At 46.0% G+C, this 26,946-nt stretch overlaps 2 protein-coding genes across 8 annotated transcripts in view; one reads left to right on the top strand and one right to left on the bottom strand.

The window, feature by feature from the left end:
• Positions 1-576: 576 nt before the first annotated feature.
• Positions 577-16,849, top strand: RNF34 (ring finger protein 34). 7 transcript variants are annotated; one of them, XM_028147186.2, is made up of 8 exons: positions 577-733; positions 1,276-1,378; positions 2,947-3,016; positions 11,207-11,428; positions 12,558-12,965; positions 14,060-14,149; positions 14,577-14,778; positions 15,899-16,849. In XM_028147186.2, the coding sequence occupies exons 3-8, from the start codon at positions 3,008-3,010 to the stop codon at positions 16,087-16,089; spliced, it is 1,122 nt and encodes a 373-aa protein (XP_028002987.1). In that variant the 5' UTR covers positions 577-733; positions 1,276-1,378; positions 2,947-3,007; the 3' UTR covers positions 16,090-16,849. The 7 variants fall into 7 exon arrangements, with proteins under 7 accessions (XP_028002987.1, XP_054568659.1, XP_028002986.1 ...); XM_054712684.1 differs by having other exon boundaries at positions 1,276-1,338; XM_028147185.2 differs by lacking the exon at positions 1,276-1,378.
• Positions 16,850-20,617: 3,768 nt separating this feature from the next.
• Positions 20,618-26,946, bottom strand: part of KDM2B (lysine demethylase 2B) — a 91,073-nt gene continuing 84,744 nt past the window's right edge. The window contains exons 15-23 of the mRNA XM_054712644.1: positions 26,300-26,386; positions 25,869-26,129; positions 25,542-25,655; positions 24,923-24,961; positions 24,073-24,752; positions 23,286-23,449; positions 23,037-23,198; positions 22,011-22,229; positions 20,618-20,820 (exon numbers count right to left, since the gene is read on the bottom strand). Coding sequence (XP_054568619.1) covers positions 20,639-20,820; positions 22,011-22,229; positions 23,037-23,198; positions 23,286-23,449; positions 24,073-24,752; positions 24,923-24,961; positions 25,542-25,655; positions 25,869-26,129; positions 26,300-26,386 — 1,908 coding nt within the window. The 3' untranslated portion in view covers positions 20,618-20,638. The remainder of the gene's footprint in view (positions 20,821-22,010; positions 22,230-23,036; positions 23,199-23,285; positions 23,450-24,072; positions 24,753-24,922; positions 24,962-25,541; positions 25,656-25,868; positions 26,130-26,299; positions 26,387-26,946) is intronic.

Here is a 26,946-nt window from a genome sequence, read left to right on the forward strand (position 1 = left end):
GAAACAACTCCAAGGGCTCACCTGAATTCGCTCATTGTGCTAGAATTTGGTTGTTTTGAACATCGCTCTAAAAAGAGCAGCTGGGATTTGAGAACCGTTAATTGAAGTGTTTCCAACAAAGCCGTTTTAAAACCGCGTCTCTGCGTGCGCAGCTGCCGCAGCTCACCGGACCCTCCGGTGAGGAGACCTGAGGTCATTACCGAGTGTGAGGGGCTCGAAAGTCTCGAAAGGAAATCTGAGGCCCCTGATCCGACGGCTATAACAAAGGCCTGCAAACCTACCGGCGATTTCAAATGTATCACGCCTCTTCCCGCCCCGGGGAACTGGACCGGCAGCCAAATCTCAGCCGCACAGGTTCCTCAGGGGATCGGAAACCGCCGAGAGAAAGCCTCCCGCCACGCCCAGATCCGCCCACAGCCGCCCAAGCCCGGATGGAGTTTTCCTCCGCCCACCCAGCTGCGCCAGAGGCCCCGCCCCCTTTCCACTACTTGATTGGCTCTGGTGACCGGCCCCCCGAGCGTCGGCTTTGGATTGGTCAACTTGGCCGCCGCTCGGCGCTCTTCCCGGGGGCGCGCGGCGGTCGTGACCACGCCTCTTACGTCCGGACGCTTGGTCGCCTCCGGAGGCGCCGTAATCGCGGTCCAGAAGGAAGGAGCACGTCTCTCCGAGGAGCTGTTATGGTGTTGAGTTTGCGGCGAGAGCCGACCGAGACGCGGCGGTCGCGGCCATGAAGGTGAGGGACCGGTGGAGCAGGGCAGTCCCTCCGCGTCTCTCTTATCCCGCCAGAGCGCCCGAATTGCTTTCTTTTCTCCTCGGCGGCACCTCTCCAGAGACCTCCGCTGAGGGGCGACCTGGCCGCCCGGCGTCTGGGTCCCTGACCGATCCACGACAGATATCCTGGGTTCCCCCATCTCCCCAACTCCCACAGCGCCTCCGGTCAGCAAGCCCGCGGAGCGGGGAGAGGCCGGGCGCCCCCTGCGCTCACGCCTCAGGGCTTCGTTCTGCGCCGGGCCCGGTCCGTGCCCTCGGGGGCCTGAGACAGACCCACTAGTGTTCGCCTCAGCCCTCGCGGCTTTGCCCACAGCGTGCCCTTGCCGCCCCGAGTCCTTGAACTAACCCAACTGTCGGGAACACCACGGGACTGTCGCAGGACCAAAACTGCAGGATGAAGAGAAAAGAAGGGATGCGGGGAGCCGCGAGGCTGGGGCCAGGCTAATAGATTAGAAATGTCTCGGGCCGGGGATCCCACCCCGAAGGTTTTTTTTTTTTTCGTAGGTTTAACATTGGGGCCCGAGACCTAAAGCGCTAGCAAACTGGATGTGTCTGCATCGCCAGTAGGTACGCAGCAAGTAATTTGACAGCTTGAGTGTTCTTCAAGGTGGGTGTGAGAGCGTGGGAGCATCACTGAGCGAGAAGTTGAAGGGAAGGGGGCAGGTTCTGGCCTACTTTGGGGAGCTGAGAATTTTCAAGAGCTCCGTGTACAACAGTCAGTTCAGGTATTGATTCATTTGCCGAACTCAAACCAAGTGGGATGAGTCATAAGGGGATGATACCCTTTGAGACAGAAGCCGATTTCATTCATCTCCATGAAGAGAGGTGCTTGATGCGGTAAGAAAACTTAACAGAATGAGAGGCTGGCTTAGAACTGGACCTACACAAAGTCTCAAAGATTTACTGTGGAAGACTGATAAGGGAGTGTCAAGTAGCTAGAGAAATTCAACATATATTTTATCAAACATTTCCTGTGTTGTCAGGAGGGAGATATTGTTAGTAGAAGTAATTCAAAACACAATCCCACCCTTTAGAAGTTTGCCAATCCAAAGGGAAGAGACATTTGCAAGTAACTACATTATGAGAATGAAAAAAAAAATAAAAAAAAGTGAAACCCTCAAGAGCAAGAAAGGTTATTTCTGGCCGCAGGAAGCAAGGAAGAATTTTGCAATAGGTAACTTTTGAACTGCGTGTTATAAGTATGAGGCTATCTTAGGAGCTTATTTTTAACTTCCAGCTTTAGTTATAAAATATTTCAATTTAGAATACTTATTAGAATGTCTAAAACTAGCTTTCTTTCTTGAAAACCACCATCTTCCAAAAACAGGGATCTATGGATAGAATGCCTCAAAGAACATCAGTATCTTTATTAGTATTAAATTTGTGGTCCATCAAGGAACTAGATGTAGAAGGAATTAGGGACGGTCCAGTGTTGAATTTTTAAATCAAGCTCTTTAAAAACAGAAGTGTTTTTTAATTTAGGTGGAAGATACAGCTTTCTGAGTTGAAATTTTAGAAACAAAGTTTGGTGGCGGTTGAAGATGTAGAAAAAATATATTTCATGAAGCAGATCTAAATGGACTTCAATTTGAACAAGATGACATTATGAAGATACTGCATTTCATTTATGTTTTTGTGAAAACTGGATTCACAAAATTTAGGATTTGAGCTATTTATTTAATTTTGTTTTATATTGAAATTGTTTAATTGTGGGGATTTCTGGGCAGGGTCAGTGATTCCTGATGTCATGGAATTCTAACATTTGAACGTTCATTTAAGCAAGTACTTCCAGTGGAATTAAAATTATTTTAAAAGCAAAGCAATCAGATAAAGTACATCTTCACTCAAACCCAGGAGCAACTGGTTTTAGTATATGTGTGGAATGGGTATTTACTTTCTTCCTTTAATTTGTTTGTTTTGAAATAAGTTTTACCTCTCAAGACTCAAGTAAATATTTAACCTTAGAATAGCATGTAATTAACTCATAAGGGATTTAAAACTAAAACAAAATCGGTGTCCTATGTTAATTTGATTTAATCCTCCATGATTTTCTAGATTTCTATTGATCTCAGCTTTCCTTAATTGTATTAATCACATTCTTCCATGCTCAAAATGAGATATCAAGGAGAAAGTAATATGTTGACTATAATTTTCTTTCCTTTTTTTCTTTGAAAGGTGGGGGAGTGGTGCTAAGGATCAAGTACACTGTTTTAGAAAAAGAAAACAAAACCCAAACATGAGGAAGGTATGATCTCCAGCACACATTATTGTAAAACTCTATCGATGTGACCAAATGTCTTACCTAAAAATATTACATTTTTAAGATTAATATCTGTTTTTGCAACCTGCTTAAATGTCCAAATGGTATGAAGAAAGAATTTAGGATGTAGATAGATTTTCCTCCTTGGTGGTATATGGTCTGATATTTGGTCAAAAATGTAGTAGAGTTCCTTGCATATTGTTTTTCAGTTGAAGCAGCAGTTTCAAGAAGAAATCCTTTCACATTTTAAGGAGCATATTTTTCTCAAGTGGCTCTAAATAGGATCAGTATTTTTGCTTATTATCTCAACTGTTTCTTCTGCTTTGCTCTAGTTCTACTGGAAAGTTTAACCCAACTGAAATTGAAACTGCAAAACATTGTTTTATATTTACTGGTTTCAAGATTTGAAATATCTTTTCATATAGTTTAAACACAGGACATTGAATTTTAGCAAACTGAAGGTTGTTTGGAGTTTAAAACAAAGTCTACAGTGGTTGAATTCTCTGAGGAAACTTTCACTGGTGGAAAAACTGAATCCCTGCTTGGTCTTTGTAGCTTACAACATCCAAGAAAATATTCTTAATTTGAAACTTGTAGTTATTCTTAAAATATCTGTAAAATATTACCATATTTAATTTAGAGTTGTGGCAAACAGCTCTTAAGAGGTGGCATTATGATTACTGCTGCTTACCTAGTTTAATCAAAAGCAAATGATTTAGACTATAATTTTTGCAAAATGGAACTAGGTGTTAGAACAGTGGAATCAGACTAGTCCTTGGTTCAGCAACCTCAGTACTTGAGTTCTGGCTAAGAAAGTTTTATTTATAAAGTCACAAGTAGAAGTGAGCTGTAGAAGAAATGGGCTCAGGAAACAAGTTAAAGAGGCAAAAGAAGGGTCTTGGAAAGGAAAATGTGCCTGGGGAAAGGGGGGTGTGTTCTATAGAAAGAGGGAAGGAGGTCCCTCTCTAGAGGCAAGGATCTTAGAGAAGGTCCCAATAGAATATTCATCAACTTTCCAGGTGTGTCCTTTCAGAGTCATGGTCTTCATCAGTGCAGCTGGTCTGATGTTAGCCCTGGCATCGCTTGTCAGGTTTTGCAGCTTTTCTGAGCCTGGAGCTAAAACAACTGAGGCCTGGTTGTTATCCCTGCGGGTTAATGCGGGTTAGTGCGTAAGGGAGTGGTTGTGCAAGGGCCTGTATTAGAGGCCACTCTTTGTCTCCTTGTTCCTCCTCCAGAAGGGTCTACTGCATGACTATGGACATGCTAGGGGAGGAAAGGTCAGGGGACGATGCAAGCCGCATGACCAATGATATGAAATGTCAGGGGCCCAAACCATAGTGATTAAGAAAGGTTACCCTGGGGCAGTGAAGTCCTTGTTTTTCCAGTTTTGCACATAGTTAGGCACCCAGGGCTTACCCCCCTGGTGACTTATATTTGGCTCATCGTCTTTGCTCTGATCATATCTATCTAACTGCCTACCACATAATTATTTAGTTTTCTGCTGTTTTCAAACCCATTGACTCTCTGTATTTGGCTATCATTTGATCTTCATGGAAACCGCCATAGCTTTTCTTATTTTTATTTTATTTTAATTTTTTTTAAGAGTGTGAGAGAAAGAAAACATCGACTTGTTGCTCCGCTTATTCATGCATTCATTGGTTGATTCTTGTATGTGCTCTGACCAGGGAAAGAACCCACAACCTTAGCATGTTGGGACAACACTCTAACCATTCTTCTATAGCTCATTGTAAAACTGATCCCTGAAATCAGGGCAGCCTTTCTTACTCTTTATTTTAGTTTGCCTGGTTACTATTACATTGGGTGGAATCATTAAAAGGCATCATATTCTAATGTAGTTTAGGTTTCAAAATTTGTAATAAACTTTTTGTTAATTCTTTAAATTTTGGAAGTATTTCCCCATCATAGGGATTCTAAAAGCATATTAGGTTATACACACAATCATAGACAGCTGAACCTTGAGGCCATTTGAAAACTGGCACTCTGTCCGAAAAGATAGGCTGCTGCTCTTGCTTTGTTGACTGAAATGATGATTCAGAATGAGCTTATATTGTGTGAATCTGACTGAGAAATATGAGAGTGCTTATAAAATCGGTAGTCTGTTATTGTGGAAAAAAGTGTCACCGTCCTGGAATCTTGTCAGCCCCCTTCTCATGCACCACTTCCTTCCTTTATACTCCTACCGAGGGGAGGAAATTTCTAATTCATTCTTAAGGAACAATATAAGAGGAACACTTTCAGCCTTTCTATTACCAGAAGGATAAAAGCAGTTTTTAGGTTGGTGAGTTTTAGCAAATGTACTAACTACACATGCTTTAGCTCAGTCCTTTCTGGGACTTGTCTGATCTGTCTTCCTGTGGGGGGATGGCAGTATGGTCAACTAGATGGTAAGCTGCTGTTGGTCACCTGGGGTGTCCTATTATCAAGACCAATTGGCTGCAGAGCTAAAGTCATGTTCTCCAATTGGTGTTCTATAATAATAAAAGCATAATATGCTAATTAGACCAGACAGCTGAATGACCTTCCAGATGTCCTTCTGGATGACCTTCCAGACAAAGCTGAGGCTGAGAGGACCAAGCCCCTTGCACAAATTTCGTGCATTGGGCCTCTAGTTAGTAAGTAAGCAAACATTTAAATTTGTTTGTCTTATTTTTTAACTAGAGGCCCGGTGCACGAAATTTGTGCACTCGGGGGCCCCTCAACTTGGCCTGTGCCCTCTCGCAGTCCGGGAGCCCTCAGGGAGTGTCCCTAGTGCTGCCACGGAGGAGGGAGAGGCTCCCACCACTGCCACTGTGCTCGTCAGCCAGCGGTGAGCCTGACTTCTGACTGAGCAGTGCTCCACCTGTGTGAGTGCACTGACCACCAGGGGGCAGCTTCTGCATTGAGTGTCTGCCCCCTGATGGTCAGTGCTGCACATCATATCCACCAGTTGTTCCGCCATCAGGCCGAAACCAGCTCTCCGACATCACCCGAGGGGTCCTGGATTGTGAGAGGGCGCAGGCCAGGCTGAGGGACCCCACTGGTGCACGATCGGGGCTGGGGAGGGACGCGGGAGGTTGGCCAGCCAGGGAGGGACTGGGGGAGGGCTCCAGGGCGTGTCTGGCCCGTCTCGCTCAGTCCCAATCTGCTGGACCCAGCAGCAAGCTAACCTACTGGTTGGAGTGTCTGCCCCCTGGTGGACAGTGCATGTCATAGCGAGTGGTTGAGCAGCCTTAGCATATCATTAGCATATTACACTTTGATTGGTTGAATGGCCAACTGGACGACTGGAAACTTAGCATATTAGGCTTTTATTATATAGGATTAGTTCCAAATTAGGAGTGAAAAAAAAGGTAGTGTTATTGGCCCTCAAAAATCTTGGAGCAGCCCTAACCGGTTTGGCTCAGTGGATAGTGTGTCGGCCTGTGGACTGAAGGGTCCAGGTTCGATTCAGGTCAAGGGCACATGCCTGGGTTGCAGGCTAGGTCCCTGGTTGGGGGTGTGCAGGAGGCAGCAGATCAATGACTCATCATTGATGTTTCTCTCTCCCTCTCCCTTCCTCTCTGAAAGCAATAAAAATATATTTAAAAATAAATCTTGGAGCAATGGCTTTGGGGAAAAAAACACACACCAAAACTGGCATTGGGTGTCAGAATAACATGAGATCTAAGTATCTGGCAGTCCAGAAAGGAGGCTGTGGTATTTAATCTCTTACTAGGCCCATGTAAGTTTTTAAATATGATACCTGGTTCTTAACTGATATAAGCAAGGCCATGGTCCCAAGGATAATCTATTCAGGAACAATTTTGGCTGAAGGGGTTGTGTAGAAAAGGGATTATCTAAGAAAAGCCATTTGTTTTCAGTAGTTGTTGATGACTAGAAAATAAACTGCAAACATAGCTAAATTCGTTGGGCTAGAAGTTTTGTGCCAAGCATAGGAATATATACCTGGTTTTTCTCTATCTTGTTTCGAACTACATTCTTGATCTAGGGAGGAAATGTTGCCAGCTTTACAGATTATTGTTCTTCCTAACCTCTTGGATTCATGTAGTTTAGCCTATAGAGTCTTGCTCTCAACCCTGGTCCCAAATAGGTTTTAGAATTTTTAGTCACATAAGCCCAGATCATAGCTTTAGTTTTCAGAGATCCAGACTTTGGCTTCATTCATGGAAGGGTAATAGTTATTGTTTGTTTTGTTTTTGTTTGTTTAAAAGCAAATAAAAGGTGGATGGTGACCCTTACTTCAACAATACACCTCTTTGGAATTGAGGTAGAGCAACAACTTGGTGGATTTACTAAAAATTCAAAAGCCAAAGGTCTGTGCCTTGTGTACCGTCTGGAAATTGGGTTTGCTCAGAAAATCTACAAGGAAATGTAGTAGTTTGGGAAAAGCTTCAAGCTTGTTACTAAAAGATGAGCAGAGAGTGAATTTAAAAAAATAAGGGACTACAGGAGGAAGATCTTAGAGGATAGGGAAGATAGAATAGAACTTGGGTCTCTGAAGCTTTTAAAGAAAGGGTGCAAAAGGGGAAGCTTTTTGGCTATTACCCTACCAGATACGGTAACTGGGGAAAGGTACTTTGAATAAAACCAGTGACTGAGCTGCCCCAACCGGGTGGCTCTTGTTTGTGGCTTTCATCCCTGGTCAGGGCACATACCTAGGTTGCACGTTTGATCCCCAGTTGGAGTACGTACGGGAGGCAACTGATCAATGTTTCTTTCTCCCTTCTCTCTCTAAAAAGTCCATAAATATATCTTCTGGTCAGGATTAAAAACAAACAAACTAGTGACTGAGGCTTCCACTGTTTGAAATTTCAGACCTTTCAAGAAGGCTGGAGTGTTGCAAACATTCTTTCAGAGGCTAATAGTATATGTAGGCAGATTTACCCTCAGGATGTGCTAAGAGAATTATTGGGAGATTATTTTCTTACTGGGAGATTTTGTCCAAATTTGAGTTCACAGATCTAATGAAGCCAAAACCTAGATTTTTCAGTGTTTCCTCTGTCCCTCTGCTCTGGTTTTTGGTTGCGTTTTACCAAATAATAGAGTGTAGCAACATATTATTGCCTGTTTGTAAATTTTTATTTTATGATGACGTAGCCAAAAGAAGATAGAAGTGATCTTTTCATTATTTCCCCTTCTGGTGAATGAAGAGGAAATTCCATCCCCTTTATAGAAACGTGAGGAATGGGACAAAATTATTACCCTCCAATATTGATGTATACACAGAGATTCCACCTGTTTTCCCGAAGTAAACTCTTCTGTTCTCTTCACCAGAGCTGTGAACATTTTCAGCCTAGAATTTTAATGATCATGGTTTGGAAATTCGTATTCTGTAATTTATTATACAACTGATTGCTGAAAGAACACAACGTGTGGCAGTGCTGATTTTAAAAGGGAGTATGATTTGGATTTGAGATTTTTAACCTGCTAGGTCAGAGTCATTTTTTCCTTTATTATTTTTTCTCATTAAAACAATTTGAACTTTCTGGGTAGCATGAAATTTTTAAATAATGTTACATTGCCATTCAAGAGGTAATATAAAGAAACCTTTTACACAGTTATTTATCAGAGTCATGATGGCAGAACTATAGATGCAGTGGAAAAAAGTTCTGTCCACAAGGAACATTTACTGGAGTTGGGAAGACAACATCCTCCAGAAATCAGAACAGGGATAAAAGCTAATATAGCTGTTTAATTGTTTAGTAGTTAGGTTAGCAGGAAGCTGAAGCTTTTCAAAAACTTTACTTCTTTAAACTTCTGGAATGAAGAAAAGTTTATTCTGGTGGCATAGTCTACAGTTGAGTTATGTATGACTACCCCAAAATGTTACGTACAAATTAAAATTTTTAAAACAACATTTTACTTGTTTTAAGAGCTTACCATTTAAAAAAGAAAAAGAAAAAAAAAAGAAAAAAGAGCTTACCATTAAAAAAAAAAAAGAACTTACCTTTTAAAGCACTGTAGATGGAATCCTCTGGTAAAAGAATACTCACTTTAGCGCTGGCTCGTGTGGCTATGTTGGTTGGAGTGTTGTCCTGTACACCAGAGGGTGGTGGGTTCAATTTCCGATCAGGGCACTTACTAGGATTCTTGTTAGGGTGAGTGAGGGAGGTGGCCCGATTGATGTTTCTCTCTCACATGGATTTTTCTCTTTCTCTCCCTCTCTCTCTAAAATCAATTAAAAAAAAAAAAAAAGAATACTCACTTTAAATGAACTGTTAGTAAATCTGGATTTTCATCCTCTTATGTTTAAGCAAACCATGACTCTAGAGTATATATTTAAAGGTATGAACTATTAACTATAATTTAACCGGACTTTTAAAGGCATCACTGTTTCTTGAGAATTACAGGGTGTGAAGCTATATAATACTTAAGTCAGTGACCCTGATACTTAAGACTGTTTGAATCTTGTATTGTGGTTTCTTACTACTTTACCCTCTCCTTTCCCTACATTTAGTATAACATACTAGAGACCCGATGCATGAAATTCGTGTAAGGGTAGGCCTTCGCAGCCCCAGCTGTGAGGGCCCTCGCAGCCCCCGCTGCCTCTTGCCCTCCTGGCCCCAGCTGCCTCCGTCCGGAAGGTTGTCTGGATGGTTGTTCTGCTGTTTGGTCGGTCAGTCGACTTGCATATTACGCTTTTATTATTATAGATTACTTCTGGGTAGTAGCAAGAATAGTATGATCCTTCTATAGCATCCCAAATAGTCTTTTAAAATTGTTTTAAAAAAGTTTTTAAAGAACTTGTTGGACAAACAGTAAATGTTTGAACAAGTTAGATAAATAAATGAACTATGCCAGGTCATGTGCTGCCATTTTAACGCATAAGATCTCACCTAAGTGGACTTCTATTACCTATCACTTATCCAGAGTCTACAATATGCTTTAGAATTAGGTCAAGGGACAAACATTGGTTCCAAACATCATAGCTTTTCTACTTCAAGCATGGGAAAATACCTTGAGCTCTCACTGAAAAAAATATGTATATATATTTCTAACAAGCTTGGTTATTGGGTTTCTGAGTCTGCAGTAAAAAAGGAGACAGATTACTAGGTAGGTATAGTGATAGAAGAGATGAAAGAAAAAAGACATAAAAGGCAGTACATTACTTTCAGGCCATTTAGTGGGGTGGCAGATAGCCCATACATTTAGTGTTCAGTATTTTCAGTTTGAAAGGTAGAATAGCCCTCACTGGTTTGCTCAGTGGTTAGTGTTGGCCCTCGGACTGAAGGGTCTTCGGTTCGATTCCCGATCAAAGGCATGTACCTAGGTTGCAGGTTCAATCCCAGGCCCCGGTCAGGGGTGCGTGGGGTAGGCAACCAATGGATGTGTCTCTCTCACATGGATGTTTCTACCCCCCCCCCCTTCTCCCCTTTCACTCTCTCACTAAAAACAATTGAAAAAATTATTCTCAGGTGAGGATTAACAACAACAAAAAGTAGAATAACTGCTTTTAAAAAATATTTTCCTTAATGTCCAATTAATATATTCTTTTTAAAGATTTTGGGAAGTAGAGAAAATAAATTATACAAAGATACATTAAAAACTTAAAAGAGCTTCATTCAGTTGGCATTTTGATGTTTTCCCATTTTTTTTTTTTAAATAAAAAAATTTATGCCATGGTTTATTATGCCCAGCTACAAATGAGAACGGAAGTTTAATGAAATTAAGTAATTTGAATTTATATTCTTTCTACTAAATGATAGCTGGGAAAATCTGCCTCAGCACATAGAAAAAATGGGTAGTTTTTGTGATTATCCCCAATGGGAAATATTCTTTGCAAATACCAGAAAGTTATCTTTCCAAATAGCTTAAATTTTTGACACTTTAAAGAATAATCCAGCTCTATCTGGTTTGGCTCAATGGATAGAGCGTTGGCCTGCAAACTGAAGGGTCCTGGGTTTGATTCTGCTCAAGGGCACTTGCCCGGGTTGCGGGCTCAATCCCCAGTAGTGCGTGTGCATGAGGCAGCCAATCAATGACTCTCTCTCATCATTGATGTTTCTATCTTTCTCTCCCTTCCTCTCTGAAATCAATAAAAATAAAAAAATTTAAAGAATAATCTCAAAGTTATTTAGGGCAAATATACCTCTCCAGAATGGCATTCCTTGAGGATCTCAGAGAGCCCAGGTTCCACATAGCTTTAATCTGGTTCCTTCTTATATTCCTTTCCAGGCGGGTGCCACATCTATGTGGGCTTCATGCTGTGGACTGCTGAATGAAGTCATGGGAACCGGAGCTGTCAGGGGCCAGCAGGCAGGATTCGCCGGAAGCACCGGTCCATTCAGATTTATGCCAAATTCTGATTTTTCCACTACTTACCCACCAGCACCTACAGAAGGGCCTAATATAGTTTGCAAAGCCTGTGGACTTTCATTTTCAGTCTTCAGAAAGAAGGTGAGTTAGATTATATATTATATACAAAAGACATCAAAATTCTTGATTGTATGTAATTTTGAATATGAATGAATGTTCATTTCTTTTTATAAAAATACCGAAAAGTTAGTCCTATTAATCATTTCCCATTTAGGAAAGTACTCAGTTGGAGGGACTAAATGACTGTTCAAGTTTTCTGACTAGACATTGTTACTTGTCATGTTGCTCAGGCATCCTTTCTCCTGAACTTTGACCTGTTTGTACACCTTGATTCTTCCTAATGATCCTTATGTTCTGAAGCAAGAGATTTAATTAGTCTACAGTTTTGTTCAGAGATGATTTACTGTATATACTCTGATCTCTAGTTTCAAAAAATATATCCCTAACCATATTCTTAACTCAAGTGAAGAAATAAATTTAAGTATTAAGGTAACTACTGTTCAACATAAAACACTTGGGTTAAAATTGTTCTTTTCTGAGAACCATCATACAATGGTTCTCACAATCTTTGATTTTCAATTCAGTCCTTTAAAATACTTAAGGAACAAGGTATTAGCTTGTGGGAACAATGCACCAAGTGGAAATGACCACATCTTAGTGTCTACTTTAAGTTTTGCTAGTGGAATGGCTTTGACTGTGATTAAGGCTGTGTAGGGTAAAGATTACTGCATTAGTGGGGTCCTCTGTTCGCTTGGACTGATCTTGAGAGATCAGTTGCCTTTCTCTTTCCTTGTGTTATGCGCACCCCCTCTCCCCCGCTTTCCTTTAAATGGAAATTGTTCACGTAAAGAGTTTGTGGTTGTGCTTTCTGCTCCATGTGGTTCCAGACAGCTCTGCTCTGCTAATTACATGTTTGCCCCAAGGGGTGGAAAGGTTTTAATTCATTAACACAAGAGTGTATGGTTTTTTGTTTTTTTTTAAGGGCTGTATTTGAACTTCTGTGAATCCAAACTGCCTTGGCAGTGACTATTCTTTATTTTTATGGCTTTTGGAACATTAAAACACCTGTGAGAATAGTCTGGTGCCACAGAACACTTCATAAGAATTAGAATTAAATGTTAAAAGAAGGCAAAAAGAAAGAAAACTAGTACTTTCACAAGGGGTCATAGCTGGCTATCATTAAATGCTTCTTTTCTGTCTGTTTCTTCAGCACGTATGTTGTGACTGCAAGAAGGATTTTTGCTCCGTTTGCTCAGTTTTACAAGAAAATCTTCGTAGATGTTCCACCTGTCACTTATTACAAGAGACAGCCTTTCAGCGCCCTCAGTTAATGAGACTGAAAGTGAAGGATCTGCGGCAGTATCTCATTCTTAGAAACATACCCATTGATACCTGTCGAGAGAAAGAAGACTTGGTAGATTTAGTGCTGTGCCACCATGGGCTGGGCTCTGAGGACGACCTGGACACCAGCAGTCTGAATTCCTCAAGGTCCCAGAATTCTAGTTTTTTTACACATTCATTTTTTTCAAGCTACACAGCCCCCTCTGCTACCATGTCTTCATTTCAGGGAGAACTAACGGGTAGAGACCAGACCTTAGGATCTGGAGCCTTGGCACAGGTATGCTTGGTAATTACCCTAAGGGCCAGGCATGTCTACTCTTGGTGGGGTCTTTAGAGGTTGATGCCTCCTAAAGGGAGCAGAGGTTCCACACACTGCTGAACTTTGCACTTACAAGCCTCCTGATGTGAGTTTCCAAGCTTAGGTGCTAGGTGGCCCCAAAGTCAGCTATTTGAAGGGCCCTAAATAACTTCAGTTTCTTGACCTTAGTTACCTCAGTTTCCCTGTCTTATATAGTGAAATAATGACTGTGAAAAGTCGTATATAAACATTTGCAAGACTGTGTCAGTGACCATAGAAAGAGTAGTGTAAGTTAATCTAATGCCCAGTTGCCTTGCTGCAGTAAAAGTGTCCTAATTTGGATCATGGGAAAGAACCATTTAATTAGTGAACGAAGGTGGTTATTTGTTAATTTCAAAGAAGTACCAGTGCAGAATACTCTCCTAGTGAGGTAGAATATTTGAAACAGATCTAACCTTGACTGTTGTAGAGCTATGGTCAAGAAAAAGAGAAAGATATGAAAGAAGGTATATAAATCAAATGGATTTCTGTCCTGCCTAAAGAGAAGAGTGCCCCTGACTGTTGAGGAATTTCTAAAAACTAGAACTAGCATCAGCCATCAGTGAAGAAGTGTAGAAACCATTCTTTAGAATTAGTATCGAGATCTTTCAAATCATACCCCTGACACTTGCACTGATCTTAAGAGCTTTAGTTTCTATCTATATTTTAGAGACTTAAACCAGCTATATGTAGGCAGATCCTTTGATAATGACTCAGTGCTTATGGCTTTGGCCTATGGTCCCATGATGGGACTGTCCTCAGGGGGTTCTAGTTAGGTTTTATAAATTCACATATACCTAGGAATTTGGCTTTTGAGATAATTTTACGGAAGTGAAGTTGTTGATGAAATCATGTAGGGCCCAACTCTTTGGAAGGGGCAGAAGCATTCAGGATCCAAAGAAGTCATGGAATATGCCCATTGTGGGGGCATTCTTGGGGAAGGTCTGTGGAAAGGTTTACTCCAGTGATAAAGATGGGTTGATACTGTTAGGAAAAGGTGATTTCTGACATAACCAGATCCATTATGCATATAGGTACAAAGTGAAATAGCATCAGCAAACACAGAAGATGATGATGATGATGATGATGACGATGATGATGAAGAAGACAACTTGGAGGAACGGGTGAGAGCTCCTATAAAATTCGGTTTCCTGACATGTCAACCTGGCAGGCAGGAAAAGGCCCATGTACACTTTTGCTGATTAGCAGAGTATATTTATTCAGGTTTGAATGTAGCACAATATATAACTAGAGGCCGGGTGCACGAAATTGTGCACAGGTAGGGTCCCTAGGCTTGGCTGGTGATCAGGGCTGGTCGGGGCCTTCCTTCATTCTGCGCCACCCCCTGGTGGTCAACACACATCATAGCGAGCTGTCGAACTCCCAAGGGGACAATTTGCGTATTAGCCTTTTATGATATAGGATACTTTAAGGACTGATAAGAAATCTGGGAAGTGATGACTGTAGGGTGAGGAGAGCATGTCATTTTTCTTGCTGTGGGAGGTCTGAATTGGTAGGAACAGAGGTAATAGAAGTGCTGTATAATTTCAGGCACCTGGCCTCTCCAAGAAGAGACTGAGAGCTTCGCTGTCTGACCTGTCAAGCCTTGAAGATGTGGAAGGGATGAGTGTGCGCCAGCTGAAGGAAATCCTAGCTCGGAATTTTGTCAACTATTCTGGCTGTTGTGAAAAATGGGAGCTGGTAGAGAAAGTAAACCGCTTATACAAAGAGAATGAAGAAAACCAAAAGTCATGTAGGTTTCTTTTTTCCTATTTCCCCTGTAGTATCCTTCCTTAGGCTTTAGAAGCTGGGCTGTTTGTTACAAGTCAAATTTATTTCCGTGACAATGTTTATTTCTCTTAAACCCAGGGATTACTGGCTTTTTCAACCTTGAATTATTGTCCTTCCAAACCATATTCATGATTCTCATTGATCCTTTCTGTGACTTGAAGAAATGGAAGCCTCAACATCTATAACTCTAGGGCCAAATCTCGGGCTGTGAATTTAAAAATAATTTTTTAATTCTCACCCAAGGGAATGCTTATTAATTTTAGAGAGAGAGAGAGAGAGAGAGAGAGAGAGAGAGAGAGAGAGAGAGAGAGAGAGAGACAAGAACATGGATTGGTTGCCTTCCATATGTGACCTGACCGGGGATTGATCCCACAGCCTTTTGGTATACGATGGCGCTCCAACTGAATGAGTCATACCAGTCATGGCAGGCAGGCATGTGAACTTTTAGAATTCATTTAGCGCCTTTCTTATTCAGATTCTGGATTTTCTCAAAACCTAATCTGGGCCACAGAGACAGAAAAGGCCCACAACCCTTTTCAGTTACAGTTCAGCCGTACCAGGGTGGCCAGAAACAGGTGGCTTTTGAGATGCTTCCAAGGCTGGAGTCTGGGGCTTCCTCCAACTACAGGCTACTTGATGTACAACTCTTCATAACTTCACTATGGAAATATAACTCTTTCCTGCTGAGATGAGGCCCCAGACACTGCAACTTTCCCAAGATGGAAGTGGGTTGAAAATTCCAAGGGTATTCTAACTCCAAGGCCCATATTAAGGACAACTTAGGTTTCCTCATTTTTATTTACAGAAGCAATCCTCACAAAACCTGGAATTATATGGATTAAAATAGAATTAAATAGCTAACATTTGTTGGGCACTTCATACCTGGTCCTAAGCTAAGCATTTCTCATTTATTCTCACAAAACTCTATCAGGTGTAGGCATTAATATTGCCAACTCTAGTGGAGGGAAGTGCAGAGAAGTTGGGATTATTTTTTACTGCAGGATCATGCTGTGCCTATTGTGGTCCCTCAGGTGGCTGCTCAGCCTATCAGGCGGCAGTTCTAGCTCTCTGTTGCCTTTCAGATGGCGAGCGGCTGCAGCTGCAGGAAGAGGAAGATGACAGCCTGTGCCGGATCTGCATGGATGCCGTCATCGACTGCGTCCTGCTTGAGTGTGGGCACATGGTCACCTGCACCAAGTGCGGCAAGCGCATGAGCGAGTGTCCCATCTGCCGACAGTATGTGGTGCGCGCTGTGCACGTGTTCAAGTCCTGAAGTAGACGCTCTCCCTGACAGGACAGGCTTGAACCCAGACATTTCAATGCACAGAAGGGACTGGAAACTTACTGTTAAAAGTTGAAGTTATTTTTAAAAATTATTTTCACTAACTGGGAACAAAGATTCATCCTAAGTTACGGCAACATTGGTCCATGCCATACGCCTGTCAGCCTGTGGACATGCTGTTTCCCAGGTTCAGCCTGGCTGCATCACACGTCTGTGGTCAGTAACTGCTGAAGTCAGACTGCTTATGGCATCAGCTACTCTCCCTTTGAAGACATTTATCTTCTCTCACTACTCCGTTCTCCTGTTTTTAACTTAAAACTACTCAGATGTTTGAAACTTCTGTTCTGTTTGGATGAGATCACTGCCCTCAACTGACTAACATGGTACATGCTGAGCAGTGGCACCTCTGAATGTTCACTTTATTAGTCATGGATATTTTAAATGCTACTATTTGATGAATGTAAGTTTCCACATTGTTGCTATTTCTAAATTTAAATTTCATTGAGAACACTGACATCCTTCTATATAGTCAACTGCCAGGGCCTTAGAGACTAATAAACATGTCCATTTCTGTTCAGGTACAGCTTTTTATAGCAAGGGCTGCATCTAGCTTCTTCACTAGAGAAAAGTGTGTGTTAAATTCTTTACTAATGTGTAATTGGTTTACACTGTTTTGTATAGTGAAAGTGTATTTTCAGTGCTACTGCTAGCTAATTTGAACTTTAGGAATAAAATTAGATTTTCAAAAATGCTTTTGTTTACATTGTCCTTAGTTAGTTTCTAATTCACTTGGTACAGTGTGAATGGGTGTCCGCACCTGGTCTAGCTCCCCTTTTTAAAATCCTCACCCGAGGACATTTTCCCATTGATTTTAGAGTGGAATAGAGAGGGAAAGACAGAAACATTGATGTGAGAGAAACATCGATTGGTTGCCTCCTGCACACGTCCTGACCAGGGCCCAGACCAGGGAGGAGCCTGCAACCGAGGTATGTGCCCTTGACCAGAATCAAACCCAGGATCCTTTGGTCCGCAGGCCAACGTTCTATCCACTGAGCCAAACCACTAGGGCTGTGGCTCCCTTCTTCGTAAGAGCCCAGGGTGGGTGTCGGTTGTGGTTCACACTAACCAGCATAAGCAGGTCATTGCCTCCCTACAGAAGCCCTAAAACTCGGCACCTGCTGAAGCTTTAGGAGCACTTACCTTGCCTTACTTATTGTGAGACAGTGAACTCCAGAAATCCAGCCTTCCCCACAAAATTGGGAAGTCTTCAAATCCAGGCCAGCCCTCAATAGCAAGCACATTTAGAAGCTGAGCAGTAGGAGCTGGTTTGTCTAAGGTTAAATTAGAAAAGTGAGATTTATTTGCACATAGTCTCGGCTTAAAATAACTTATTTAATGATTTCCTCTTGGATTTATATAAGTTTCAAATGCTTGTTTTTAGCAAAAGGATAAAAACTTAATGGAGGATCTTTTTAAGTAGTGTTTTAAAGTCACCTTGGGTTAGTGAGAAGCCAACAAATTTTTACCCTAACAGGCTTGACACTTGGAATAACTGGATTACAAGGTACTAACTTGTTTGGCAAAAAGCAAACATTTCTCTGAAGTCTGCATTTTATAGCTGGCATACCATGCCTCTGGAAGTTAATTTTCTGAATACATAATATATCAAATGGATAAAATTCTGAAAGTCCAAAACGGAATACAATGACATCTTGTCCCTGTCCTCACAATGTAAAAGGATGGCATTTGATGCTTTAGAGGAGCCACGGTGTCTTCCTTCGTAAACATAAGGTTTCCTAGAGGAAGAAGGGGAAGGAGCCTCTCTTTGCTGGGTTCTCAGCCGTGATCTAACACAGGAAGCACCACCTCTGGTTTATGTTACTCTCATTACATCATCAGATATGTTGTATGGGCTCAGAGCAGCTGTTTGCAAGCATCTAGCTCAGCCTGGCCTTATCTAAAGCTCATTTTTAAATGACAGGTCTGTACAGAGACTGGGTGCCGGGGTAAACTCTCAGCTGGATTTTTCAGTGTATGTGGGAGGGAGCTCACCTGTTAAAACCACTATGGCAGGGGTCCTCAAACCTTTTAAGCAGGGGGCCAGTTCACTGTCCCTCAGACCGTTGGAGGGCCGGACTATAGTTTTAAAAAACTATGAACAAATTCCTATGCACACTGCACATATCTTATTTTGAAGTAAAAAAATGGCAAAAACACCCGCATGTGGCCCGCGGGCCGCAGTTTGAGGACGCCTGCACTATGGCAACCTGCCTCAAGCCTGGTGAGACGCTGTGTCTTGGCTCTGTGGTTTGTCCCTATGGTAGCTACGGATTCCCAGCTCTGGAACTTCCTCTCAGCAAGCCTGGGTGCTCCCAGAAACGTTATAGGACAGTCGGGGGCCTCTAACACAGGGCCGTTTACCTGAAAACCACGCTGTTCCTTAAAACAATTCCCAAGGAAGAGGATGCCTCTACTGGACATCAGGGGAACTTACCCAGGGGTTCGGAGAACTCAGGCTGTCAAGAAAACCAAAACTTGACCTCTAATGAGGGTGCTCCTTGATGAACCGTCAGGCTTGCAAGGGTAAGCCGTGTTTTATAAATAAACCACAGAGTGCTAAACTAATCTTCTGTTAAATGCATCTCCCAAATTAAATTCTGGGGTGCAACAGCTTCAGATGTCTCCAGTCTAAGTCAGGAAGAATCTATGGATTTAAGTTAACAGAAGGCACAAACCTAGATGGGATCTAAAATCATTTTGCCATGGCAGACAGATAACGGGAGGGGCAGGCAATATGAAAACTACCATTAGCAGAAAAGGCTTGTCCCAGGAGACCCAAGTTTTATGTTGCTACTGATTATGGAGGCAGGGAGTGGGGTTATCTTCTCCATTTTCAGATTCACTAGAGCAGTGTTTATGTATTTGAGTACAAGGTTGCAAGGCTCTGTTGTTAGATCTAAAATGGACTCCATACACCTTTGGCAGTAAAAATACCAAGTGGACATTGGTGTAGCATAGTTCTTTCCCACTACCTTTATTAGCCATAAACAGCAAGATCTCTCTCTAAAGATGGGGAAAGCCGGCTGGTGTGCCTCAGTGGTTGAGCATCGACCTATGTATGAAACAGGAGGTCCGGCCAACGGCACATGCCTAGGTTGCGGGCTCGATCCACAGTAGGGGGCATGCATGAGACAGTGATTCTCTGTCATCATTAATGTTTCTATCTCTCTCTTTCCCTCTCCCAAGGGACTACTGCAATTTCTCAGATGAATAAGAAATTATAGCTTGTTTGGCTTCAAAACAATATATACTAGTGTTGAGATTAGTGCCCCTAGACTTTCTAATCAAATGTCTAGTCCACTCCTAGAACAGAAACCCTCAAAGTCCAAGAGTGGGTGTTTTTTTTGTACAATTGTTTATACAAATTCAACAAAGGTAAAACCGAGTCGGGAAGGTCTAGGAAAACACCACCAAACAACAATGGCACTTATGAATGCATATCTTTACAACTGGGGAATAGCCATGTTATAAACCTGAAATGAGAAACTCTGCTCACACTTCAAAGGAGAAAGAAGAGGAAAAGAAAGGCTACGTTGGGTCATTTACTCTACTTCTTGACTCACCGTATAAATTAGATCTATGTAGAGTCCAAGAGCTCATGCTGGAGCAAACCCTCCTGAGTGCAAAGGTTGAAGTTCAATTTTAAAATTTTTGAGAAAAGGGTGAATTCTATACAGGGGGACCTTGGCAAAGTGTCTTACTTCCACTATACTTTACATCTATGCACAACATGCTTATGTGATTTCTTAACGTCCAAAGCAGGCTCTCCGCTTCCAGGTAAGCATGCTTTTAACCGGAAGGCTCAGCCTGCTCTGCCAGGTCTGGGCACATGTATAGATGGATTATTTGTGTTGATGAAGTCCAGGGTAAGTTCTCTCCTACTTTAAGGAAACCAGGAAAGTTGGCAATCAGAAAACAATAAAAACACTGGTATGCATTCAAACCTTGCATAAATAACTTTTAAACAATTTGTACAAAAATAATTCCTCATAATGTAAGATGTAACAAAACCAAACAAAATATGTCAAGACGGCAGATGTGTTGTGTGGTCCACTTAATGTTGACACCAAAAACCCCGGAGTTGCAAGGAATGAGGTGTCCAGAACAAAACACCATCACAAAAAAACCCACAAAAAAAAAACAGATAAACTCCTAAGCTCATGCTTCAGTAAGAGAATTTCTCCAAAGTTCATCCTCCTCTCCAACAGGAATGTCTTCTTGGTAAAGGCCGCCTTAGAAATGGTCCAGGAAGCAGTGCAGTTACTCTTCATAATAACCCAAATGTCCGGCTCACTCATCCCCAAAACGGGTGGTGGAACGGCATTGCCTTGGCAAGACTTGCAAAATGGAATCGTTCCGCGGTCTGTTGTTCCAAGTTCCAAATTGAAAATAAAAGCCCTGGTTTCTGTGAAGTCTTTTACCCTCCCCTGGCCCCGTCCCTTCCCCCTACCCACCCCGTATTTACACACTAGTCCTTGGACTAACTCAGTTTTTGCAGGAGTTTTTCCTCCACTTGCCCAAACTGGACACTCACAGACATTTCAGCTATGAACTGCTCACAGCCTTCCTTGGTAACTTGCTTGCAGTACCTCAGGTCAATATGACAGATATTTCCACAGCGCTTGAAGAAGGACAGGCATTGGTCAGTGACCTTATTGCAGTCTGCAGGGAAGAAGACAGAATGTGAGGTGGAGGGAATGGAGCCTGAACAAAGGCCCCCAAATCCCAGGCGCTCAGCAAAGGAGAAACTGGACTGAGCTCTTGAGCATATTCCAGCCTCTGCAGTAAAGCACACGGAGGCGGCACTGCCTCTATGTTATCAAAGTCCCTGCAGGTGAGGAGGTGGCATAAGGAAGTAAAGTGACAGCACCACATGAGTCACCGAAGAACTAACCGCCTTTCAAACGATCAGAGTAGCCCCTTTCAAGCAATCCCCTCAGGTCAACACAAAGTCTTGGCACAGACGCACCCGGATTCTTGGATGCACGTTTCAGATAGTGTAAATATAACCCAATCTCATAAAGGCAGTAGGAATTCAGGAACTTGGAACCAGTACAATGGAACGCTGTCTGCATCACAGGCGGTGCCGGGCAGTTAGATGGGAAAGGGGGGTGGGGGTCGTTTAACACCTGTTCCAAAGGTACCCCTTAACCTTTCAATTAATCTCTCAAATTCCTCCCCACCAAGTGGCTGACACACTTTTATAAGCTTACTGCAAAAAGAAGTGATGGAGGATGTGGAATTCTTTCAGAAAAATCATGCCTCTGTCCATCTCACTGTCCCTCATGTCCCAACACCTTAAAAACAAACTCCCTCCCCATCAGCAAGCGGAGGGATGTGTGAGGTTTCCCAGCGTGTGCGACAAGACGCCGAACCGTAAGGGCACTGGAGGCTTCTTCTCTCCAACCACAGACCCCGTGACAGCAGGGTCAGGAAGGGTGCGCGAAATTGAAGACAACAATGGCAGAAAGCAAGCTGCTTACTCCCAGTGAAAGCCTACTGGGCCAGGCCTTGCCTTATTGCCCACTGCTCCCCACCCATCCCACAGCACTCATCCCGCCAGGTGCCAGCCTGTGCCCACTGAGGGAAGCTTCCCTGGCGCTAGTTTTGGACCAGGAACCACTGTTCTATGCGCTCACGGCTACCAGCATTTTTGGTAGCAATTATTACAAATCCGGTAATAACTTCTGCAGCACGTTCCCCTCTAAACTGGGCTGTGTATCTGTCTTCATCACTGCTATGTCCTAGCACCGAACACTGGGATCCTATACTAATAGCAGGCGCACAAATGTGAAATTCCCAGCTTGTCCCCCGGGATGCTGGGCAGTCCCTGATGGGTGACCCCGACTGACCTGACAAGTTGATTTCTGTTAAGGAGTCCCGGGTGGTGGTGCCCACTGCAGTGAGCAGGTTGATGGACTGGTCAGTAACATGGTTACAGTAACTAAGGTGGAGCTTGGAGAGCAGGGGCATGTGGCGGATGATGAGCCGCAGGGAGGCGTCGGTGATGTCCAGGCCTGCTAGACGCAGCTCCACGATGTTTCGGAGCTTGCTCCGATTGTCCATCTGACCTGAGGGGCAGGGAGGAGAGAGGCAGTGTATCAACCTGACAGGACACAAAAGGTCTACCAGCCAGACATAACACTTGGTTTCAGTTCGTCATTGATGTTTCCCCCAAAAAATCAGAATCAGTTCCAATATTTAAGAATCGGAAGATCGGCTGGCCAGTATGTTTCAGTGGTTAAGCATCAACCTATGCAGGAGGCAGCCAAACAATGACTCTCTTTCATCATTGATGTTTATATCACTATCTCCCTCTTCCTTCCTCTTTAAATCAATAAAAAATATACATATACATAAAATTTTACACATTGAGATTCTTAAAGTTCAGAAGACCTAGAAACACAGAGCTCACTCTCCACCCAGCAGTACTGGGCCAGACGGAGCAGACAGCATTAGCATCTCTCGATCACCATGGTTTCCTCATTTAAGCTGCTGAAGGGGAGCGATGACCCCTGAAACCCGACCTCGGAGAGCTCTACGGGAGCCCCTGTCCAACCACCCTGACCCTGATGCTCCAGGGGGCCTGAAGCCGATGCAGGATAAATGAACAGAGAAGCAGTCGGATTTGTGAGGCCCCTGGGTGCCCGAAGCAAACTGAGAACACAGCAGCCAAACTCCTCCCGGCATCCCCTGGGGACGGGCTGAGGCCAGAGAAGGCTGGAGGACACGCACACCAGATGGCACCTGTTCTCCATTAAGCATTTAATGGGGGCTTTGCACACCCTCTACACGCCGTTGTGGTGAAAATCAGACCCAACAGCACAGCTTGGTCACACCACCGCCACATGGCCTTGCCCCCAGGCCTGGCCGCTCACCTGGCCTGTTATCTGTGGGCGGAGACAGGAGATCCCGCATCTGGGCATCCTTTAGCCCTTCTACCCACTGGACATCCAGGGTCCGGAGCAACGGACAACTGGAGGTACAGAGGGCCGAGACCGCAATCCATGAGCAGCCTGACAGCACCAAGTCTCGGAGCCCTGGGGGAACAGGAGAAGGGGTCGCAGGTCAGGTGATGCACCAGCCCCCCGCACCTGCACATTTGGGGTCCCCGGCCCGGTGCTCACCTGGCAAACGGTTGATGAGCCAGCTCAGCTGTTTCTTGGAGATATTGGTCCAGCTGAGGTCCAGGGAGACGGGCTGCCGCCGGATGATGCCGCTCAGCATCAGGGGCGTGATGGACCTGCAGTGGTTCAGGTCGATGCGGGTCCATAACCGCTTATCACAGCACCTGGAGGCCAGACCCAGCAGAGGGGGTGCCGTCAGAGTTGGGGTCTCACTTGTGGTAACTCCTCACCTTCCAAGCTCAGGGACAGGCTCCTAACTCCGCCCTCTGCACCCTTCTGTTTAGGTCCCGTCTGTCTGCACCTGGGCACCTCCGCTGTGACTGCCACAGGCCCTCCCCGGAAGGTGCTGGCACCTGTTCCCCATTAAGCACTTCATGGGGGCTTAGCACACCCCCTACACACCGCTTCTCAAAACAAGCCTGAGCAGAGGTATCGCACCCATTCACAAGGAGGGTAAGTAACTTGGCCAGAAAGCGAGGAAATGCCCAGGCTGGGGTGAAGGGCAGTCACTGGCACCGTTGCTGCTGATAACCTGGGCTAACACTTTCGGGTCAGGGCTCCACCTGGTCCTGCTCATCTCCAAGGAGCTAAGTCAGGAAGTCAAACGGGCTTCACCTGCCGCAGCTGCTGGAACTCTTGGCGGAAGAGAATCACGCCGGACGGGGCTTGGAGGGGGACCTGACCACGGACTCAAGGTGGGACCCTACTTCCCACCCTCACTCCATCCCTGGTCTAGCCCAACCCTTAGCGCAGACCTGGACACACAACCAGCTCCCTGCCTCCTCACCAGCGGTTCCAGGTCCTGCAGACCCGCATGCACACACACAGGTCTTGGTGGCTGAGGTAGCTGAAGACGGCCATCCACACCTCCCGGTGCATGACGTGGGCCGCCCCATCGTCCAGGGGCAGCGAGTCGGGTGGGGGGCTGATGGGCGGCGGACGGATCACGTGTCGCTCCATCTGGATGCACTTGGGCGGGGACACGGAAGGAGGGGGCCGGGAGATGACGCGGGGTGGGCTGCGCAGGCCGGGCCCCAGCTGGTGTCGCAGCTCCCGGGGGGTGCCGTTGAGCCCTTTGCTGAAGCGATGGGGGCGCTCGCAGAGGCCCACGGGCCGCTTGGGCTCCTCGTTCTCGCTCTCGGGCTCCGACTTGATGGGCTGGTGGTTCTCGTTGGCCAGGCTGCTCTCCGTCTTCTGGATCTCCTGATTGAGCTCCTTGCTCAGCTCCTTGCTCAGCTCCTTGTTGGGGAGCCGCCGTTTCCGGCGCATTTTCACCTTCTTCTTCTCGTCGTGACCCTCCGCGCTCTCGGTGCTGGGCCCGGCTGTGGGGGAGCTGGAGCGGGAATGGTCGCTCTCCCTGGTCTTGGGGGGCGCCTCAGGCAGGTCGTCCTCCGGTTCCTGCTTGAAGCGCCGGAGCGGCTTGCTGCCTAGAGCCATCCGGTCCTCGGCATTCTTCCAGGACCGCCGCTGAGGAAGGGGGGGGGGCAAGAGCAGGGGGGCAGGGGGGCAGGGGCAGGTAAGTCCCCGGCCAGGGCTGCACCCACTCAAGCCTCCCCACGCTCTTCCCAGGATCCTGCCCCAGTCCAGGCGTGAGGTGAAGGAAAGGAAGGGGAGGGGAGGGCAGGGACAGAGGGTACCTTTTTCCTGAAAAGCTTATCTTCTTTGCCAGGTTTTAGCTGTCACAGAACAGAAAGGATGCAGAGCTTGCTCCCAGGCTCGAGAGATTGGGTCCCCTCTACACCCAGCCCACCACCGGGCCGTGGTCTCTAGACTAGGGGCTGGAGGGGCGCCTTCCCCCCAAATCCACTCTGATGGGTGGGCCCTGCCGGCTGGTTTTAAGGAAGAGGCTGGAAGTAGGGTACTGTGGTCCAACTGTTCCCACCCAACTGCCCTCCCACCCTAGGACAGACCCAGAGATATGCAGTGGCCCGTTCAGGGCGGACTTGGCCCTGGGAGCCAGTCCTGGAGGCAGGGCCTGTGGGATTCCCAGCCGAGCCTTAATGGCCAGGGCGGGGAGAACAGAACCGGGCGCCACCTCGTGGCTGATGCTGGAAGGGCCAGGGGGCGGAGCAGGGCCACCGAGGTTTCCCAGGTCTGCAGGGCTTCCCCACCCCAGTTCAGCTTCCCAGGCCCCGCGCCAGAACCTGAGCCAGGGATCTGGGGCTGAGGCCTGGGAAGCTCGGGGGCTGGAGAACCAGTGGGGCGGGGTTGGGGGTGGGGGGGGTGGCTGGGGAGGGCGGGGCGACGTGGGAGCACCTGCTGCTGGAAGTAAGTGAGACTGGATCTCCACCAGGGGCTGAGGCTGCTGCCTAGAGGGGGCCTCGGCGAGAGGTGCGAGGAGGAGCCAGGGGACGTTTGAAGAGTCGAGGCCTAGAGGGTGGGAAGAGGAGTGACCGGCGGGTTTCCCCCTCCTTTCTGTTGGGCAGGGCGCTCAGGGCTTAGGTGACCTGCTCAGGGCAGCCAGAGCCCAGGGTCCCGCGTTCTCCCCGCGGCCCATCCACGCCCCCACACCCCCGCCCCCGCCCCCGCCCCCGCCCCGGGGACCGGCTAGGCCACCCGCGCCCCGCCCCTCCCAGGACGTACTCGCTTGCGTCCACTCGGCTCTTGGGGCTTCTCGTATTTCCGCTTCCTCCTCAGGTGCACGTCGTCTGACTTTCGGCGCAGGATGGTGTCCGGGGGCACCTTCTTGGGGTGCTCGTCCGACCTGCGCCGGGGCGCCTCCTCACACTCGCTCCTCCGCTTGGCCGACTCCTGGCCTTCCTTGTTGTCCCGGTTCATCTTCTGCTCCTTGAGCAGGGAGCCGGGCAGGTTGGAGGCGTACTTGAAGCCAGGGCCACGCTTTTGCTTGTAGGCCAAAAAGAGAGAAGGTACAAGCGAACTGTATATCTTTGGACGAGCGCCCTTCCCTGCGCCCAGAGCGCCCACCAGCCAACCATGTGGGCACAGGTTGGACTGGCAAGGCCAAGGCCCGCCCCTCCCGGGCTGACCCCTGGGATTGGGAGCCCGGCACTCACTTTCCCGGTCTTGCCAGCGTGGTTACACTTTGGACACTCCCAGCAGTTGGGAAGCTCATCGTTGACTACGCCCTCTGACTCCTTAATCTGCGAGGGACAGCCAGTCAGCAAACAGGGAGGCGGGTGGAGAGGCCACCTCTGCCGGGAGCATTAATCCCCCCCCCCCCACCCGCCCCAAATGCCATTTCCAGCCCATCTTTGGCTAAAAGAAAACAAGAGTGGTTAAGACAGGTGACTCTGAATTCATTCACTCGCCCTGTACTGGGTGGTGCTGGGTGTGAGCAAGTCGGACCTGCTGTCCCCACCCTGGAGGAGCTTCTGATGTGGGAGAGAGAGAGGTAACCAGGCAATTAAGACGGGGTGGTCTGACTTCCAAAGCCAGGGAACAGCAAAGCGTCCCCTTCAGAGTGAGAGTGTGTGTGTGAGTGTGAGAGAGGGGGCGGTGAGCGTCAAAACAGACCGGTTACGCCACCAGGGAAAAGGGGACACTCGGGGCTGAGGTACCACTCGGGGCAGGCCCACCCTGATCTCTTTAAAATACACAGATGCTCCCACACGAGCTGACAGGGAGGTTCCAGCCCACAACAGTCTCTTCCTTTCAAAGGAAGAACCTGCTGCCCAAGACAGGCAGGTACAGCACGGCAGCC

Source organism: Eptesicus fuscus, chromosome 23 (genome assembly GCF_027574615.1).
Source record: "Eptesicus fuscus isolate TK198812 chromosome 23, DD_ASM_mEF_20220401, whole genome shotgun sequence".
NCBI classification, from domain to species: domain Eukaryota; kingdom Metazoa; phylum Chordata; class Mammalia; order Chiroptera; family Vespertilionidae; genus Eptesicus; species Eptesicus fuscus.

Excerpts from the sequence above, each read along its gene's own strand:
- RNF34 (XM_054712683.1), top strand. The coding sequence starts at position 1,532 with ATGAGTCATAAGGGGATGATACCCTTTGAGACAGAAGCCGATTTCATT. Across the intron at positions 1,609-2,946 it reads GAAGAGAGGTGCTTGATGCG|GTGGGGGAGTGGTGCTAAGG; the intron begins GTAAGAAAACTT and ends TTTCTTTGAAAG. Across the intron at positions 14,779-15,898 it reads TGAAGAAAACCAAAAGTCAT|ATGGCGAGCGGCTGCAGCTG; the intron begins GTAGGTTTCTTT and ends GTTGCCTTTCAG.